This window comes from Peromyscus leucopus, chromosome 4, assembly GCF_004664715.2.
Source record: "Peromyscus leucopus breed LL Stock chromosome 4, UCI_PerLeu_2.1, whole genome shotgun sequence".
Taxonomy (NCBI): domain Eukaryota; kingdom Metazoa; phylum Chordata; class Mammalia; order Rodentia; family Cricetidae; genus Peromyscus; species Peromyscus leucopus.
The window spans coordinates 120,715,960-120,735,772 of NC_051066.1; the positions used below are offsets into that span (position 1 = coordinate 120,715,960).

Consider the following 19,813-nt stretch of genomic DNA (forward strand, 5'->3'; position numbering starts at 1 on the left):
AAAAAAAAAGGAAAGAAAAAAAGGAAAGAAAAAAAGCTGGGTCTGCTGGTCCCAGCCTGTATGTACTCTCAGCTACTTGGGAGGCTGAGGTGGGAAGATCCCAAGTTATTCAAGGCCTTTCTATGTTACAGAGTGAGTTCAAGGCCAGACTGAGCAACTTTATGAGTTCAAAATAAAGAAGGCTAGGAATATAGCACAGTGGTACAACACTTGCCTAGCCTTGCCTAGGTTCAATCCCTTCTACCACAGTACATGCGTGCACGCACGCGCATACACACACACACACATAGACACACACACACAGACACACACAGACACAGACACACAGACACACACACACACACTCACAAATCTTATAAGTTCCTTTCAACCCTAATTCTTACATTTAAATACACATTCCAAAAGTAAGACCAGTTATAGCTGGGTAGTCTGTCTGCAGCCTTGTGAATACCTCAGATCTAATTGTCACCTAGGGTGTGGTTCCCAGATGGGGAAAGTTGGTCTTCAAGACCTTGGCTGAATTTAGCGGCCAAGAGCGAAATGGTGGGGTCATCTCCAATCTCAAGAGCGATGTCATATGCTGTCTGGCCTCTTGTGTTCTTCTTCTGGATGTTTGCATTGCACCTGTGAAGTGTGAGGTGGAGAAACAGTCACTCAAGGCCCTCAGGCACATGACTCTCAGGGCTTGACTATTCCTTGCCACAGAGGCCAATGTAGGTACATCCTGGTCCTACCTCCCCAAACATGTCCCCAAAAGACCACTATGGCTTCAACTCTCAGAGTGACTCTACCTTTTAAGGGACCATGTGATTTCAAATACTCAATTGCCTGTCCTGGTCATTGGTTCCAACTGTATCAAAGACCTATAACCATGTTCAATGAGGGTAACACTCATTGTGTGATAGTGGCCTTCCCTGACACTATGGGTAGCAGTTCAGAAGGTAGGGCCTGTCTAACACCACTGAATGTCAGTAGAGATGTCACTGGGATCCTCAGTGGTGTAAGCCTTTGAACATACCCCAGTAAAATGGCGATGCTCTCCCTTCCTTCCAGGCCAAGTAGAGATGCTTCATGAAGAGCTGTATTTCTGAACCTATTTGTGGGGGGAAAAATTCTGGGTAAATCTTTAGTGTTATCAGGAAAATGAAAAGGGACTAAACTCAGGTCCTCGGGTTTGGTGACAGGTACCTTTACCTGCTGGGTCATCTTGCTGGCCCTAACTCTGGTTGGCTAAGGAACAACTTGCCAAGCCTCTCTGTGCAGGAAAGCAGGGGTCTGAATGGCTGATGTCTAAGAGTAGAAAAATGGAGGGAACGTGACATGGTTCCTTGGAGGCACTGAGCCCAGCTGCACGGCAGAGGCCATGTTGAAAGGGCTACACTTTTTAGATGAACATATTTGAGCTAGATTTAGTAGCATCTGGCTCTCTGGGGGCAAGTCTGCTTCCCTTTCCTGGAAACTACTAGAAAGGTGGCCTCCAGCCTGGCTGGCTTTCTCTCCCCAAGTTTCCCACCTATAAGTTAAACACTGTTCAGGACAACCTTGATAATGCAGTGGAGTGGCATGTCACACCGTTCAGATGGACAGGCACAACCACAATGCTGGGATTCGGTGGACCTGCAGTGGCATGTCACACCATTCAGATGGACAGGCACAACCACAATGCTGGGATTCTGTGGACCTGCAGTGGTACTATTGCAGCAGTCAGCTGGACGGACATAACCAAGCGCAGGCCTTAGTATACCGGCAGTGAAATCCCATGTGCCCCGTGGCGCTGTGGCACTGTGGCACTGTAGCACTGTGGCACTGTGGCACTGTGGCATGCTGATGAAGTATATAAGGAAACTAAGGAAGGCCACATTAAAATGGCAACTGCTCTATGTCCAGAGTAGCTTCAGACTCTCAGTTGGACTGAGAGTTCATGAATCCAGGACTTACTTTATTAAAGAATCATTCAAAAAGTGGCTTGCATATCAACCACAAGGCATCATGCTTAAATGCTATGAAAAGCTTGCCTGAACTATAAAAATATAAAATATATTATAAAGCAAATAGCATCACAGGGTACGGTGGTACACCACCTTGGATCCCAATACTCAATGCAGGGGCAGGTGGATCTTTGTGAATTCAAGGTCAGCCAGGACTATACAGTGAGTCCTTATTAAAAAAACATGCATAAGCAAATAGCATCATTTCACCATCAAGAAAACGATACAAAGGTGTGAGAAAATGAAGAGGGTGGTAGCATAGTCAATGTAAACCTTAAAAAAACTCAAGAAAGTCAACAGTGTTTTATAACTATATATCAAATATTCTGCTACAAAACAAAACTGAAAGGGAGCAGTGTCTTCTGATATAGTGTCTTATGGGAAATATTATAAAAATGCACCCAGAAAACAGGCTCCTGTTGTTATAGCTCTGTCCGGCCTCAAACTTCGGCTCCCCCTGCCATAGCCCCCTAAGTGCTGAGACTGCAGGTGTGTGCACCAACAGTCCTGGTGACAAATTCTACAAGCACACACGACTATTTGAAAGAATAAAAAACCAAAATGAGCGGTAGTCATAAGGAATATATTTTGAATAAAAACAGAGGGAACTTGGAACAGATAATAGAGGTAAAGCTATGGGAATTCTGCTCCCTCCTCCGCAGTGGCCGGAATATCCAACAACACATCTCACTAAGCCAGGTCTTGAACTTGTCTGTGAGAGTCCAGGAGGCAAGAGATCTAGATACCTGTAGCATCTTTGGAGATTTCTACTTGGACATCTCATCCAGAGATGAGCATTGCCACAAATGATACATACTCCGGGAACTTCTGAACCCAGTTTCCAAATTTGGAGGCAGACAACAGAATTGCAGATAGGGATTAGGGTGTGAGTCAAGATGGCATTCAGGTTGGACAGAAAGTAATTTCACATAGAACCTCTCCATCCTCAGATGGGGAAGCCAAGGGACCAAGAGACTATGTGGTGAACTCGCCAGCTCCTCCCCACCAGGGTCAGCACCCGCAGGCAGCTTGTAATGCTCTCTTTCTGCATTAACTTCATAGATTTTCACAAGGATACTCTGAGACCTCGCTTTACGTGGTATAGGTCTTAACAGTTTGGATCATGACAAAAACTTTGCCCAATATCCTAAGAGTTAAAGATTCACTAGATCCAGAAAAGTACAAGTTCACATTGGATGTGGTAGCATACACCTATAATCCCAGCACTCAGGAAGCAAAGACAGAAGGATTGCAAATTCAAGGCCAGATGGTCTACATTAGCAAGTTTTAGGTTGGCCATGCCTAAATAAAAAGTACACAAAAAGAACAAATTAATAGGTTAGCAAAAGCATTACCATCTATAAAGCACATGCTTTTAATCTCAGCTCTTGGGAGGCAGATGGATCTCCGAGTTTGAGGCCAGCCTGATCTACAGAGTTTCAGGACAGCTAGGGCTACACAGAGAAACCCTGATTAAAAAAAAAAATTAAGTTAGGCAACCCAAGAGAGTATCTTAAAATTTGTTTCACTCAGTGTTGTGATTTCAATAAGAACTGTCCCTTGAGTCATTGTTCTAGAAGGTTGTAGAACTTTTAGGAGGTGGAGATTCACTAGGGGAAGGTCCCTGGGGATGGGCTTGGATGTTTTATAGCCCTGTCCCACTTCTTATTCCTGAGTGCAGATACAACGTGAGCAGTGAACCTCCTGGTCCTGACCATGCCTTCCCTGCCTGCTGCCATTTTGGACTGCATCCCTCCAGAACCGTAAGCCCAGTCAGACCCTTTCTCCCTTAAGTTGCTTTTTATTACAGGAATAACAAAGTAAGTAAGGCACCCAGCTTTGGAAAACACCCCAGTAAGCCTCTTACTAAGGCTGAAATAGAGTAAAACAGTTCTACGGAGTTCTCATTGAACAGGGCACTTGCATGGACTGATTCTACCATGACAGAATCCCGTGAGCTATACCGAGTCACAACAGGGTGCCCTGCTGTCCCTTCAACGTTTCACTTACGGTCCCCACTGCTGGTCGAGGTCTGCTCCTCTCTGAGCGAGAACTGGAATGGCTTCATGATGTCTATTCACAACAGCCACGGTAATAGCAGGTCGACCTTGACTATCACAACAGTTAGGGTCTGCTCCCTGTGGGTCACGGAAAGGGACAAACTTGCCACAAACTCCTGAACTCAACATTGCCCAACTGCCATCCCACCATGAATGACAAATGTCCTAGACAGGGATGATGGCATGAAGTTGAGTATAAATCAATGGGAAGGAGAATGAGCAATCTCATGAACACAGCTGTCAAGCCCCCAGATGTTTAAGACATTTCCCCACATGGGGAAGGGCAAGCACCCAGCCACCTTGCTTTGTTAGGAAAGCAGGCGGAAAGTAAACGTGGCCACATTCTGTGCAGCTCGTGGACATCACTTGGGTCCACATGTGCTTGTCTATATGATTCCTTGCCATCAAAACCGGCAGAGGAACATCGAGTCTAAATCCCTTGACCAGTCACTGACCCCATTTGCATGCAGTGTTTAGTTAACAGGCAGCAGGCACAAACCAGGCTGATCCCTGCAGAGAGGCCCGTTCTGCAGGCACTCACTTCATCTAGCAGCTGCTCCAGCACAGACAGTCTTCCTTTCCCTGTGGGGCCAACTTCCTCCAGCAGGAGTCTGTTTTCAGGCTGTGGAATGACAGAACGTGGTCATCTTCAGCGCTGCTGTGTGTCTGTGTTGCAGGGTCCCAGCCCCATGCTCGAGACACAAGCCTTCTCCCAGTTTAGTAGTGAACAACAAGGATGAGTGTGAGTGTGTGTGCGAGTGTGTGTGTGTGTGTGTTTCTCCGAGTGTTTTTGTGTGCACACAGTCTTCCATATGCAGTAGTACAGGCATACATACATGTGTAACTGTAACGTGTAATCTGTGCTCAACTCCCAAGCCCTGTTGTAGGTAAGGACACTGCCTTGACATTATTTTATACAATCAAGGGCAAGGAGGCACACAAGAGACCTCATGAAACCTCAGAAACTTTGCTAGTTTTGTAATGAATATCTCCAGGAAGAGCAGCTAGGGTGTGAAACCTAGAATCCACTCTGCATGCTTACTAAAGCGCTTGAGGCCACCCAATAAGACAGACCACACATTCACCCAAGCAATGGAGCCTGTCTCTTGCATAGGAAAAAAATACTTTCATCGGTCCATAGACATCTGAAGAATTTATGTTTTCAAGATGCTATGAAATTTACCTTTTTCTGTCTTCAGTATCATTTTCTATAAAAAGGACTTCCAATACTAGGAGACTGAAGGAAGTAGGCCCCAAGCACGCACTTTGCTTATCATGCTTCTGCCACCGGTCCTCAGGCACGCCTTGGGTGATCACAGAGACCCCGCTGCCCTTTGTAAAAGTGTTTACAAAACCTACTCCCCCTGCCTTCCTGGGCTGCTAAGCCTTTCAGAAGATATGGGGTTCAGGCTACGTCACCCCTCATTTGCCACCCCACCTCTCTGGTGAGCTTCTTGGAACAAGGTACTGTATCCTAGATAGAAAACCCCAGCATGGTCTTGGGTATGGTACCTAGTCACAGTGAATTCTGTTCCTTATGGGAAAATGAATTAGAACGTCAGCTTCCTGAACTCTGGAGCCACATCCGGGTATGCTCAAAATAATCACTACATAGCGAATGAATGCTGGAGCTGGTAAGTGCAAATGAGAAAGCAGAGGCACACAGCAGCGGGAGATTTGGGTCACACACAGACTAACAAGGCACTGTGAACTATTAATTTGGGGAACTCTATTCTTCTCTTATACTCACTAGTTCAAACTGGGGGACGGTGGGGAGCACACGCAACAATCATAAAATCTTCCCCCCAAATTGACTAGTGCATGTGAGGCCGGTGCTGCAGGAGTCACATGCAAATGCAAAGAACAGTCCCTGCCTTCAGAGCAACTGAGAGGCAAGCAAGGGCGTTAGAGCATGCCCACCGTGGAAGCCCAAGGACCTGGCAGAACCCAGGGAGGAGGGGAGCACCACACACGCCCATCTCTATGTCTGGCTTGCTGTTCCTCACAGTTGTCCTCTGTGCTGCAGCCCAAGAGGGCCAGGGACAGGCAGGCTGGGGAGGGCAGTGGGGCACTCGGTCCCTCTCTCCAAAGCTCCCTTCGGGATTATTCATGGCATGTATTTTAAAAGAGAAAACCTTAAAGCTGAAGGAAATCCTGAAGAGGTGCCCACTGTTGGCGGACTAGTGATTTTGAGGGATTTCAAAGAAGACTAAAGTAGACGAAAGCAAAGCAAAACAAACAAACAAACAAACAGAAAACAACCTGAGACCCAGAGATCTGAGTGTTTTCTCTCTAGCTGAACGCTCGGATTCTAAGTAAGGAGGGTAGCTACTGGGTTCAGGCTGCAGGCAAGACTGTGAATGGCCGAGACAGCTGGCACCCGCCCCCTCCGCTCCTCTGCGAGGGTAGAGAAACCATGCTTTCTGTCTAAACCCGTTACTATTTTCTAGAAATCACATGATCTACCCAGCAAAGGCTTCTGATGGGTGAAGGGCAGAGCACAGTCACAAGGGAGGGTAGAAGAGGAAGAGAACAAACACAGCTTCACGCAGAACTGAAATATACACGAGCACATCACACCATTAACACCCTTGCCCCCAGAGGAAAGACCCTAACGATTCTCCTGCCCAGTAACTCTGGGGAATCCCACTGTGGTGGTTTGAAAGAGAATGTCCCCCATAGGCTCCCATGGCAGGTCCAGTGTCTTTCTCTCTGTCTGCAATGTGCAGATCAGATGTGTGAACTCTTACTTATTTCTCCAGTACCATGCCTGCCTGCCACCATGCTCTCTGACATGATGATCATGGACTAGCCCTCTACAATTGTAAGCAAGCCCCCAGTTAAATTCTTTCTTTTATAAGCTGCCTGGGTCACGTTGTATCTTCACAGCAGTACAACAGTAACAAAGAAACCCATCCATAAGCACCCACCCACAAAGGGACTTCAACTCACAAACCTATTCATGCTTGGCGCTCACACTGGACACCCTTGCCAGGCACCAGTGCTGATCCGACTAAGCCCTTCATTTGTTAAGTGATGAGACAATGAAGGATCATCATGTATCCAGCCAAACCAAATACAAGACAGAGAAAGATGAGCACTCAGAACTGACCCCAGAGGAAACAGAGATGATCCAGGAAATTGATGGACTTTAAAAATAGTCCTAGTTCGCCATCTTGAGAAATTTGCCACAAAATAAACAACACTATTGTTTAAAAAGGAGGAGAAAATGAGAAAGCATTCCATTACAAAATGTCCAAATAAACATTGATGCAACAGGCTGCAGAGGAGCTAGGGAGACCAAGAAGTGCACCTACCGTAGGCATCTCTGGGTTTCTGTAGAAGCTTTTGGCCTTGAGATTCTTCATCTTGACACTTTCGGGGGTGTCTGAGGCGCTCTGGCTATAGGCACTCACTGAAGTGACAAAGAGTTGGAGACCAAAATGACCCTGCCTTACTTCCCACACGTGAGGAGGCACTTGGGTCATGTGCCTCAAAAGCCATAAAGGACAAAATGGATTTTCTAGAAATCTTTATTAAACCTGGCAGGTGGGACCCTTGACCACCCCTCCGGGAACCAGAAAATGTGGAGCAGTGAAAATAAGGGATTTTAATTTAGGTTATAAAGAACGTGCATACCTCCCGCCAGCTACAGCAAATAAACCTCCCAAGCCCTGTGAAGGACTTCAAAAGTCATATCCCAACTCCAGAGAAACCAGACAAATAAACTGCCTGGAACATGTTGAGATTTGTGACTTAGCTTCAAATTTTATACAAGTCTTATCAATCTTTGCCCACTCTATGTGTTCTTGGTTAATTATCAAAAACTCACCAGAAGGGTATAACTCACCCAAGCTGGACCTGCTGTCATACAGCCCATTGCCACCTTCGGTGACACTGCTCAGAAAGTGGTCACTGAGACTCACCGACTTGTTGATGTACAGGTTCTGGCCAATGAAAACATTCCAAGCATCACTAATGAAGGGGCTTCCATGTCTCAACAGAGAGACCTACTGCTAGCCTGTTCCTCAGGAGGGACACTAACAGTGCAGCCTGAGGCTGGGAACCCTGCACACGGTAGGCAAGCCCTCTACCACTCAGCTATATCCCCAGGGCGCTTTCTACTTTTAAGACAGTGTCTCACAAAGTTGTCCCAGATGGCCCTGAACTTGCTCTGGCCTTTACTTTGAGATCCTCATGCCTCAGCTTTCCAAGTGGTTTATTTTGTAGAAAACAAATAAGTCAAGGTGAACTCAGTAAACATTTTGTGTTAGTGTTTTTCCAAATTCATTGTATCCCAGGCATATAATCATTTCAGTGAGTTGTAAACCACCCCAAAGAGCACCAAAGCAGGGGGCGGGTGGCAATTCCTGTTCCTACCACATCCTCTGGGCTGGAGAGAGGGTCTCTCTGGTAGTTAGCACGGCTAGTTATATAGTCTCCTGGAATTTCTTGTCTAGGTCAGGTTTCTTACTATTTGAAACTTTTCCTTTCTAGTCATTACACAAAAGTATTCCTGTAAACTGTCGGCCAATAGTACAATCAGTTTGTGAATAGCCTCTAAAGGATTACATACCTTGTTGGAGACTTGAATGTAGTTCAGCCTGATGCTAACTTCGTAGCCGTCTTCATGGACAGTAGCAGAGACAAGCTTTTAAAGAAATTTAAAGAATATTCTCAACTGTGGTGTAGGACTAAATACCTAGGAATTCTGAGATGTTATACTCTATACTTAATAAAATAATAATCACAAAAAAGGTTAGAATAGAGAAAGAAAAGGAGAAATGGGATAAATAGGAAACAAAGAACAAAGAAGCAGACTCAAAAAACAACTGACCTATATTCCTAATTATAAAGGAACTAAATACTTCAATCCAGGGCAGAGGTTCTCAGACTGAATAAGAACAAGATCCAAATTTATATTTTCTTCAAGAGACTTCCTTCAGTCAGCCATATGGCTGTGTCATTATTTTTGAAAAGGTGTCCTGGTGAATGGGGGGTGGGGCAGCTAGTCAATGGAGGGGCTCAGGAGTGAGCAGCTTTCTCTGTAAGCTGCAGAACAAATATAAACAGGGCAGCAAAATGAACAAGCAAAGTCTTGGGGAAGCTGGATCCCAGGGATGCTCTGAGTGGTAGCTTCATCTTACCCACCTTTCCCATCCTGGGTTCTGCAATCAAGGCCCGAAAATCAGGGTTGTTCTGAGCATAGGATCTGAGGTGAGCAGAGATGTGATCCAACTGTTTTCTCCAGTAGCCTAGAAAGGGAGAGAACCCCAAACACATGGATAATTCTTCCACATTTAAGAAAGAAAGAAGCAAGCGTGGAACATACATTCTCAGGTTATTTTTCTTGGCCAGCTGTGTTGGGTTTTCCTTACAGAACCTCAAGTACATACTAAAGTAGGTGCTACAACCACCCCCAGGCTGGCACACACGATTATCACAGATCATCACTTCAAAAGAATGTGCCTTGATTGCTGCAAGTGTAGCCTTTTATTCTTATATTATTCTATCTCACGTATAAATTACACTGTCTTAAATGAATGGTTTGACAACTGTGTTCATCCCAGTCAACATCCAGAACATTTCCACTACTCCAGAAAGTTTCTGGTGCCCTTTCTAGTCTACATAGGGGTTTAAACGCATTTGAATTAGAAATCAGCGCGGGTTTGTTTGGTTTCTCACGTGTGGGAGAGAGACTGAGTGGGCCCCCACCTTTCTGCCCAGACTGCAGGCGCTCAACAAGGAGAAGCAGACTGGGGTGGGATCTCAGCTGAGATGGCAGAGCCAGTCAGGTACTGGCAGGAAGATTTAGCCCTTCTTTTCTCTTAGCTATGTGGGTTCATTAAATGACTGAGTTTGTTGGTACACAGTACCCTTGTTCTCCTCTAGCAGGTCTCTTTCATCCAGGAACACACAGTGAATTTCTTTATCTGGTGCTGACCTTCTAGCAAGTACACTGACCTTCGTCCTTCTTAAAGCTTAAGGTCAGAACTGTCAGGGCATCTTATCTATCTTGTTCCACTGGCCAGCAAGTGACCATCAAGATTCCAAGAGACAGAAAACAGCCTCTTCCTCTTGAGGACAGGAGGGATATTAGGAATCATTCTGGAAATGATTGTAGACGATCTCCTTAGGGCTAATGCCACACTCAAGTCTATAAGAGTCAATCAAACTGTAGCTGAGTTCTAACTTCTAGTAGGGAAACTTGGGGAGCAGGGTAGAGCTGGGGGGCCACTATGATGACAGCCTGAGGATCTTGGCGCTCCCTTTCCCCAGAGAAACCAGTTTTGAAAGGCTGGAGAGGTTGTTCAGTGGTTAGAGCACTTGCTTCCCGCAGAGGACCTGGATTTGATATCCAGGACTCACATGGTGGCTCACAAACATCATTAACTATTTCTGTGGAGACCCACAGAGGTTTCCTAGTGAGAACTTACTCAGGGTCTGAGAATCTGAGCTTGCTCTACCCAGCAGGGCTGCATAAGGGAATGGTTTGGCCACGGGCGTGGTTCTCAGGTCTTTGGAAGGGTCTACACTTGGCTGTGTGGTGTGCTTTGATCTAGCAAGGGAGAGGTCTTTTGCTCCACCCTTTGGAATTGTTATATAAAGCCCTTTTGAATAAATGGAAAAGGCCATTGGGTATTGACCCAGCCCTCCCAAAGCTATCCTGTGTTTCTGTCGTTCTCCTCTTTGTTATCTTTCTATCTAATATTTTCTTATCCCTCTCTCCTCCTCATAAGAACCCTGGAAAAGGTGGGAGCTGCCCCCCCACAGTTCCAGGGGATTTGATGCCCTCTTCTGACCTCTATGGCAGGCACCAGCACACATGTAATGCAGACACATATATGCAGGCAAACACTCACATACATAAAATAAGTAAACCTCAAAACAATCAATGATCTAAATTCTCTAGAAGTGTTTCTAAAGTATTTAATGAAGAAAATGTACTGAAACTCAGAATAGTAAGTGGGTGGTGTCTGAATAAAAATCCACCTCCCTCTTGCCAAATATGATGGAAACTCCAGTCTAGGTATGCACAGTCAGGAACACAGTCCTGTCATTCTTGGTTCTAAGTTCCACCTCACTGTCTTCTCAGAATAAACAGGACTTCCCTATTTCTCATCCTGCCCCAACTGCCTAGTACATAGCCTAAGTTCTTGGCAAGTGTGGTCACAAGGTGTTCTCCCTGTTCCTGTCCACCCATTGCTCACAGAACGGAGGCTCTACCTTGATCTGATGTATTGTTGATACTGGGTACCCAGATCACCTATTCTTGGTTCACTTATCAAAGGTCTATTTTGAGAGAGGTAACAACAGAAAACCATATATGATTGCTGTATTCCCTGGGATGAATGTCATTCTGAAAGAAGAGTACCAATGTCCATGCCCGAACATATTTCTGCCCAAGGCGGAAAGAGGGCCAGGAAGCAGAGAGTTCAGAAGCTCTTCCCAAAGGAACTGACTTCATTTTAACAGAGTGTGGAAGAGTTCAAACTCAGAACAATGGAGGAGGATGATGCCAGGCAATTATAAGGGGCTGGGCATTTAGTTCAGTGGCGGAGTGTTTGCCTAGCATGCACAAGGCCCTGAGTTCAATACCAGCACCTAAAGAAGGAAGCGGGAGCAATCACAATTCTGGTGAGTTCACTACAGGTAAGAGCTACAGCATAGGTTGGCCACTTTACATAGATGGGGGGGGGGAATGGAGGGGGGAACAGCTGATTAGAGCCCTTCTGAAGTCAGAAAATTATTCAAGTACTGACCTGTGAAAATACTGCTGTAAAAGACCCCACGTTTAATTAGATCAGTGAAAGGATTGATGATGACCTAGAACATGGCTGAAAACAATAAAATGACAAAACTAGCAGTGATTAAAACTCAATGGTGGGAGTGGTCCGGGAGGGAGGGGGAAGGAGAGGGGGAGGGAGGGAGGGAGAGGGGGAGGGAGGGAGGGAGCCTTCCAAAACCACCCGAACCACCATCTTCCTAGGCCACAGAGTGCAAGCCAAGGGTGTACCCCCTAAAGTGCAGCCTCAGAGGCTTCACACAGCAGGACGAACTACAGTTCACCAGGAAGACTGGGCTAGCTGCCAGGCAGAGAAATGTGCAAATAGCAATAACAAGCCTGGAGGGGAAACCAGACTAGAGCTGAGATAATCAATTATTTAAAATCTCCAGTGCCGGAGATTTTAAACAGTCTCAAACTGTTACCTGCTGCTGGGACCCTTTCCTCCCACTGGGTTGCCTCGTCCAGCCTTAATATGAGGGGAGGTGCCTAGTCTTAACTGCAACTTGATATGACGTGTTTGGTTTCTATCCCAGGGGAGGCCTGTCCTTTTCTGAGGGGAAACAGAGGAGGAATGGATTGGGAGTGGGAGGTGTGGGGTGGGGAAGTGTTGGAGGGACTGAGAATGGAGAGAATAAATTAAAAAATGTAAAAAAAAAAAACCAACAAAAAATTATGAAAGAGGAAAGTTCAACTAAAACATAAGAATAAAGGGCAGGGCTGGAGAGATGGCTCAGCGGTTAAGAGCACTAGCTGCTCTTCCAGAGGTCATGAGTTCAATTCCCAGCAACCACATGGTGGCTCACAACCATCTGTAATGATATCTGGCGCCCTCTTCTGGCCTGCAGGGACACATGCAGACAGAACACTATATACATAATAAATAAACCTTAAAAAAAAAAAAAGGTTTTATTTCCCTAATTTCAAAAAAAAAAAAAAAAAAAAAAAAGAATAAAAGGCAGGTGAGAGCCACGTGGTGGTGACATAAGCCTTAATCCCAGCACTTGGGAGGCACAGGCAGGAGGATCTCTGAGTTTGAGGCCAGCCTGGTCTACAGAGAAGACAGCCAGGGCTACATAGATAAACCCTGTCTCAAAACAAAACAAACCAACAAAAAAGTCAGGTGAGAAAAACTGCCTTTGACAGCAACTGCAAGTTGGGGCTTTAACAAAACTCCAGAGCAGCCATTATAAACGTGTTCAAGGTGTTAGTTAGATTGCAGATCCTATAGATGTCCCTCTCTCCCAGAAACAAAGCCCCCCACAGTTCTCTCTCTCTCTCTCTCTCTCTCTCTCTCTCTCTCTCTCTCCCTCCCCCCCTCCCTCTCCCCCCCCCTCCCCCCCCCCTCTCTCTCGGCCACTAAGTGGCAGAAGGGCCAGAGAAACGTCAAGAAGTGGCAAGGCCACAGACAGGCAGGGCAGTGGCTGACAGGCACCCTGGCATAGGGAGAGGGCACACCAGGGAAGGGTGTGGGCGTGACCATTTGAGAAGCACAAGCTTGCTACTGGACTGATGACTGTGCTCACTCCTGGAGAGGGTGACGATGGCTGTGTACGATCATTAATGAATGTGCTTGACGTCCTTCAATCGCACACTTAAACATAGTTAAAATAGTGAATTGTATGCTACGTGAGTTTTATGCACTAAAAAGCCATAATGACAGGCGGCAATGAGGACACTGACTAAGCCTGTCTACACAGCAGAATGAACCCTGTGGTTCTGTCTACACAGCAGAATGAACCCTGCACCATGAGACTGGTGGAGCAGACAGCAGGCCAGGAGTTAGAGTACTGGAGGAGTAAAAGTCTCAGGAAAAGCTACTGTTCATACCAAGAGTGACTTGAACAAAGAAAAAGGAACATATTTCTCGTCCATGAAAATAAATCTAAAAGGGAGGGAAACAGGGGAGGTTCTCCAGAGAGAGGGGTTCCTCCTGCCAGGAGCAGGTGCCCTCCTTACCTCTTCCTGGGCTGACGGCTGTGAGGACCGGCCTGTGGTCACTCATCTTCTCCTGCCTCTGCCTGTGAGAAGCCGCCTCCAGCTCCTTCTTTGCCAGGAGCTTGCCAGATGGGTAGAACAGGCCCGAGGTCTGTGTGCCGGTGTCCTTCTTAGACCCAAAAGCAGAAGTGGGCAAAGGGACACTTAGGGACTGCCAGGCAGATCGGGGCTATGGGCAAGGGAGAATACACTTGAAGATTAGAGTCTAATTCAACTAACCCCATCTCCAACCACAAAATACAATTTAAATCAGAATAAAAAACACAGAACTAAAGGTATTTGTTGGGGTTGGGGACAGGGTTCTTGCCTCCACTGTTTATCTTCCTTGCTCCTGTCTTTCCCAGCAACTCCTACCTTGATCCATGAAGGCAGCCCCTCCCCTTGGTCATTTATTGTCCCTAGTTCAGCCAATTAATGATGCTTCTTCTATCCTGCCTGGGCCTGGAAGACATCTACCCTCTCAGTTCTATGATGTAATGGAACACAGTCTTGACTGCACAACCACGTTCAACGGCTGAGAATGCACATTTCTTTGACAGGCCTAAGAAAATCACCGCGGAAAGCTGTGTGGCTGTATGGTGTCACTGCATCTAAAAGGACAGCGTTCACATGGCAGGCAATGCATGTTTCTATATTTATTAGGATCAACTTCCTGTCAGAGAGAAGAAAATGTCTAAGACACCTTACAGAGCTGATGGATCAGGGCAGGGAGGAAGGTTCTTGGACTGCTACTGGGAAAACGCAAGAGCAGTTCACTCTGCCGCACGCAAAGAAAGCTCCTTCTCTCTGGGGCACTGTGTCCACTGCCTCGTAGATGCTATCAGACACAAATCTCCATCAGAACAATGCCATGTTAGTTTCCTCATTGTTTTTTTGAAGCAAGGATTTGCTTTCTACCCTAGGCTAGAGTTTTACCCTAGAACTTGCATAAATATGTAATTTTTGAAGAAATCATTCAAAAGTTTAATTTCTTTTTGGTTTTGATTTTTTGAGACAGGGTTTCTCTGTGTAAGTCTTAGCTGTCCTGGATCTCACTCTGTAGACCAGGATGTCTTCTAACTCACAGAGATCCACCTGTCTCTGCCTCCCAAGTGCTAGGATTAAAGGCTTATGTCACCACCACCCGGCGCATTCAAGAGTTTAAAACCTAAATTGAATTTATTTACATACCTAGTTCAAAGTCCATGTGCAATGTCTACATATTTTGGTTCTGGTCTCCTGGACTGATTCATAGGGCAGGGGACACAAAGCCAGTTAAACCTGGAAACAGTTCTTACCACCATGCAGCATGCAGGCCTTACCTCAGAAAATGGGCGATGTCCGCCAGCAACCAGGGCCAAGCTGTTGTTCATTCTAAATCTTGCTATGGACTTCACATAAATACCACAGGTGCCACAGAATCGGGCAGACAGATGATTGTTGGCCCCGCATTTTGGGCAGACAGAGTAGCTGCTAGAAATGCCAAGCTAGAGAATAGAAATACTTTTATGATTTTAGAGTTTTAACTTGCTCATGCAAAACTATTCTCACGCCATATAGTCTCTAATCATCAAAATAACATATGTTCCTGCCCTCTGACCTAACAGTTCTACCTCTAGACTTTCTCTTACACATGGACAAGCACTTCAAGAAATATATCCCAGATTATCTTTTGTAGTATTATAGGTGTTTAAAAATTACATTTTAAATTTATTTTGTGCGTGCGTGCGTGCGTGCGTGCGTGCGTGTGTGTGTGTGTGTGTGTGTGTGTGTGTGTGTGTACTACAGTGCCTCTGTGGAGATCAGAAGACAACTTTGGAGAGCTGGTTGTCTCTTTCCACCAGGTGGATCCCAAGAATTGAATTCATAATGTAAGATATCCAAGAGAGTCTGCTTAAGGCATCTTCAGGTTTGGTGGAAGGTCCTTCCACCCTGACCCATCTTTCCAGCCCAGCAGTGGCAGCCTAGAGGAAATAAGTGTCCAGCAGGGGGAGAGATTGCCTAAATTAAACCATGGTATGTGCATATAGCGTCTCAGATGATGGCTTGTGAAGCCACAGGAAGCAAGGTACACTGCCAGGTGGAAAGAGTGGGTCAGTAAGTGCCGGTTCACTGGGGACCTGAGAGAACCCGGGGTCTCAGAAGCAGGCGTGCTTCTGAGCAGAGGTGCTGCGGGCTGAGATGAAGGAGACAGCCATTCACTCTTTTGTTACTCACATGTGGTATCAAGTAAACATAAACATAAATAAATACTTGATTAAAAAATAGGCAAACTCCATTCAAAGAATAAATTACAGTGGTCAGTAAATTAGTGAAAAGGGTTAACCTAAAAAAATGCAAATCAAATGTCAGTGAGAAGGGCTTCTCAGTTCCAGCCTATGAAACTATTATTTCTACCTCCAAAATTTTGATACAGAAACCATAAGAAGGATCTCCTGCAAGGCCATGGGGAGACTTTAGCTCTCCAGGGTGCCCAGAACAAAGGAATTGGTCTTTGTTGCTGTTTTTTCATTACAGGGTTTGTTTATGTAGCTCTGGCAGTCCTGAAGCTTGCTCTGTAGACCAGGCTGGCCTTGAACTCACAGAGATCTGTCTGCCTCTATCTCCTAAGTGCTGGGATTAAAGGTGTGCGCTACCACTGCCTGGTGACGAGGCTCAGTCTTTAGGTGCCTACCGCGGATCCACACCAGTCGCAGAAGGACGCCTCCCAGTTGTTCTGGCAGCCACATCTGGAGCAGGAAATGGTCTCCCCATTCCGAGTAGGCGGGCGAAGGACTTCATTTCCATTGCACAGCCACGGCTGGACAAAGCAGCATTGACAGTCAGAGTCACAACTATGTTCTCCAGTTCCCACTCCATCCAAATAAGCGAACAAAAGCCCAAACAACAGAAACTGGAACTATCCTCTGTGGTGATATTGTGTTCCCCAATATATCGTGCACCCTAATAAATTTATCTGGGGTCAGAGAACAGAACAGCCACTAGACAGACATAGAGGCCAGAAAACGGTGGCACTCACACCTTTAATCCTATCGCTTGGGAGGCAGAGATCCCTCTGGATCTCTGTGAGTTCAAAGCCACACTGGAAACAGCCAGGCATGGTGACTCACGCCTTTAATCTCAGGAAGTGGTGGCAGAAAGGTTTATAAGGTGTGAGGACCAGGAACTAGTGCTGGTTAAGCTTTCAGGCTTTCGAGCAACAGTTCATCTGAGATTCATTTTGGATGAGGACTCAGAGGCATCCAGTCTGAGGAAACAGGATCAGCTGAGGAACTGGCAAGGTGAGGTGACTGTGGCTTGTTCTGCTTCTCTTATCTTCCAGCATTCACCCCAATATCTGGCTCTGAGTTTATTTTTATTAATATGGCCAATTAAGGTTCGTGCTACAATCCTCCCCCCCCCCCCCCCCCGCCCACTTTTCTTTTGACAAAATGGGTAAAAGTATGATAGATTCACCTATCTTTGTTTGCTTTCTTGAGACAGGGTCTCTCTCTACATAGTCCTAGCTGTCCTGGAACTTGCTATGTAGACCAAGCTGGCCTTGAATTCACAGAGATTCCCCTGTCTCTGCCTCCCGAGTATAGGGATTAAAGGTATGTGTCACTAAGCCTGACCCAGATTCATAAATTTTTAAGTTCACATTCCTTGCTGCAAATCATAGGAAGTCAATGAAAATGGAGTCTCCTACATCTCCATACCCCTCTATATCATTGGTATCATGGGTTGAGTGAGCCAACTAGTATTACTAGAACATTACTAATAAACCAAGCTGAGCCACATAGGGTCATGACTGGGACTTATCTTCTCCCTTCTGCCCTTGGGAAACGTTGATTTATTCTTCAGCCTGGGCATGGGAAGATAGGGTGAGGAAATGGCCACTTTTATTCTACATTGTAAGACCACATTTAGGGGCTGGAAAGATGGCCCTGTGGCTAAGAGACCTTTGTCACCCTTTCAGAGGATCTGGGCTTGATTCCCAGCACCCATATGGTAGTTCACAACTGTCTGTAACTCTAATTCCAGGGGATCTGACACTCTCTTCTGACTCTGAGGGCATGAGACACACAACAGGTGCACAGAAATACATGCAGACAAAACACCCATATATATATAAAATAAATCATAAAATTAAAAAAACAAGAGCACATTTGTACTTCACACTGCAGGACAGAACCCGCAGCTCCACACTGGACGTAGTCCAGCATGGACACCTGCCAGCTGCTAACCGCTTGCTTGTTTGGAGCTAGCCTTAAATACAGGGATCTCCAGAAGGCTCTGTGGGAGGAAGGTGGACTACATCACTGGGACTATGTGAACCTTGACTACACAGAGACAATAATGAGGGGAAAGGACTCGGAGCAACAGGGAGAGAAGTACACCACCAGGAGGCAAGCGCCAACGCCTGCCAGAGGTGAGGCTGCTGAGGACCAGAGAGAAAACCTTTGCAATGAGTCGCTGCTTCTCTTCAGATTCCCCGTAAAGTATGTCAGCTGGGATGGGATGGGGAGAGCAGGCTGAGGGAGGTTCCCTGGCTTCCCAGGTTGCCAGATCTCTAAATAAAGTACAGTTTCAAGACTCAGTTCCTCTCTCTGGTCCCTGGCTCCAGTATTCTAGTTATGAAAGGAATTCTTTTATTGTGGAGAGGGAAATGGTGGTTTCTTGAGGAATTTCTGAAACTGTTAGGTAGACCTGGGTTAGAATCTTGGCTCGTGCTGCTTATTCACTGTGTGATGTGACAGCTTCTCACTTTCCAAATGGGGATGGTGGTAAAAGTGGCAGTTCTGTGACTGTCTGTGCAGGAACTGTTCCAAGAACTTGCCTGTAACCTTATGCCAACTCACACAACCTGTGAGATAGGTGTCATCACTGAGCCCAGGCCAACTGAATTTACAGCCTCTTGTTCAGGATTTCACACGGTCCCTGGGCAGCATCCCCACAGGTCTGTAGTGGGTTTGGGTGAATGCCAAGTGAGTACAAAGGAATACTCAGCACAGGCAGGGTCAAGTTCTCTTCCTCAAGCTTCTCTCTCTGGGCTTTCTATTAGATGCTGACTTATGCACACGAAAGGACTATAATTCTATATTTCAGCCCCTAACCCAGAAAGCTGAAGAAGGAGAGAGGCCATGCCAGACCCTAGCCCAGGGAGCAGAGGAAGGAATCTTTCCATGATTATTAACCTAGTTTCTGTGCAATCAGAGACAGGCTCTTTGGAGTACTCTGAAAGACATTCTTTGGAAACTTTTGCTTCAGATTTTACATTTCAATTGTCCTAGTATTAATTTTTTTCCTTCTTAAAAGAAAAAGATTTATTTGTTTTACTTTATTTGAGATTTTGCCTATATGTATGTGTGTACACCATGTGCATGCCTTGTGCCAGAGCAAGTCAGAAGAGGGCACTGGATTCCCTGCAACTGAAATTATAGATGGTTGTGAGCCACCATGTGGGTGTTGGAACTGAAACCATGTTGTCTGCAGAAGCAATAAATGTTCCCAATTGTTGAGCCACTAAAATAAAAATTTGACAGGGATTTTGCCAACTTGTGGTTCTAAATACGAAGGAAGCCTTCAGATCTTTCATTGAGGATGAAAGTCCAAGTGCACTTTAAAATATAAAGTTGCTTTAAAGAAAGAAAAATTCTCTTACCCCATCATATCAATGCTGCTAAACAAAGAAAGACATGGAGCTGCCAGACTGAACATGCATTGCTACTTTCTGCCCCTTCCATAAACACTATCATTCTAATACCTACATGCTGATACACCATTCAGATACAAACGCATCTTTAAAAACATTCACTTTTGGGGCCTGGGGAGATGGCTCAGTAGTTAAGAGGACTTGCTGCTCTTGCAGAAGACCAAGGTTTGATTCTTAGCACCTACATGGTGGCTCATAGTCATCTCTAACTCCAGTTCCAGGAGATCCAATGACCTCTTCTGACAGCTATGGTTATCAGACATACACATGATGCACATACATGCACACAGGCAAAAACGCTCATACA

The 19,813-nt window shown here is 45.8% G+C and overlaps 1 protein-coding gene across 2 annotated transcripts in view; it reads right to left on the reverse strand.

Moving 5' to 3' along the window:
- Dzank1 (double zinc ribbon and ankyrin repeat domains 1) overlaps window positions 1-19,813 on the reverse strand; it is a 52,430-nt gene continuing 32,617 nt past the window's right edge. For both annotated transcript variants that reach the window (XM_028893266.2, XM_028893265.2), the window contains exons 11-21: window positions 16,486-16,611; window positions 15,134-15,298; window positions 13,794-14,001; window positions 9,200-9,303; window positions 8,625-8,699; window positions 7,899-7,995; window positions 7,366-7,463; window positions 4,590-4,670; window positions 3,999-4,126; window positions 1,019-1,093; window positions 1-624 (exon numbers count right to left, since the gene is read on the reverse strand). In XM_028893266.2, the coding sequence (XP_028749099.1) occupies window positions 459-624; window positions 1,019-1,093; window positions 3,999-4,126; window positions 4,590-4,670; window positions 7,366-7,463; window positions 7,899-7,995; window positions 8,625-8,699; window positions 9,200-9,303; window positions 13,794-14,001; window positions 15,134-15,298; window positions 16,486-16,611 (1,323 nt within the window). In that variant the 3' untranslated portion in view covers window positions 1-458. The remainder of the gene's footprint in view (window positions 625-1,018; window positions 1,094-3,998; window positions 4,127-4,589; window positions 4,671-7,365; window positions 7,464-7,898; window positions 7,996-8,624; window positions 8,700-9,199; window positions 9,304-13,793; window positions 14,002-15,133; window positions 15,299-16,485; window positions 16,612-19,813) is intronic.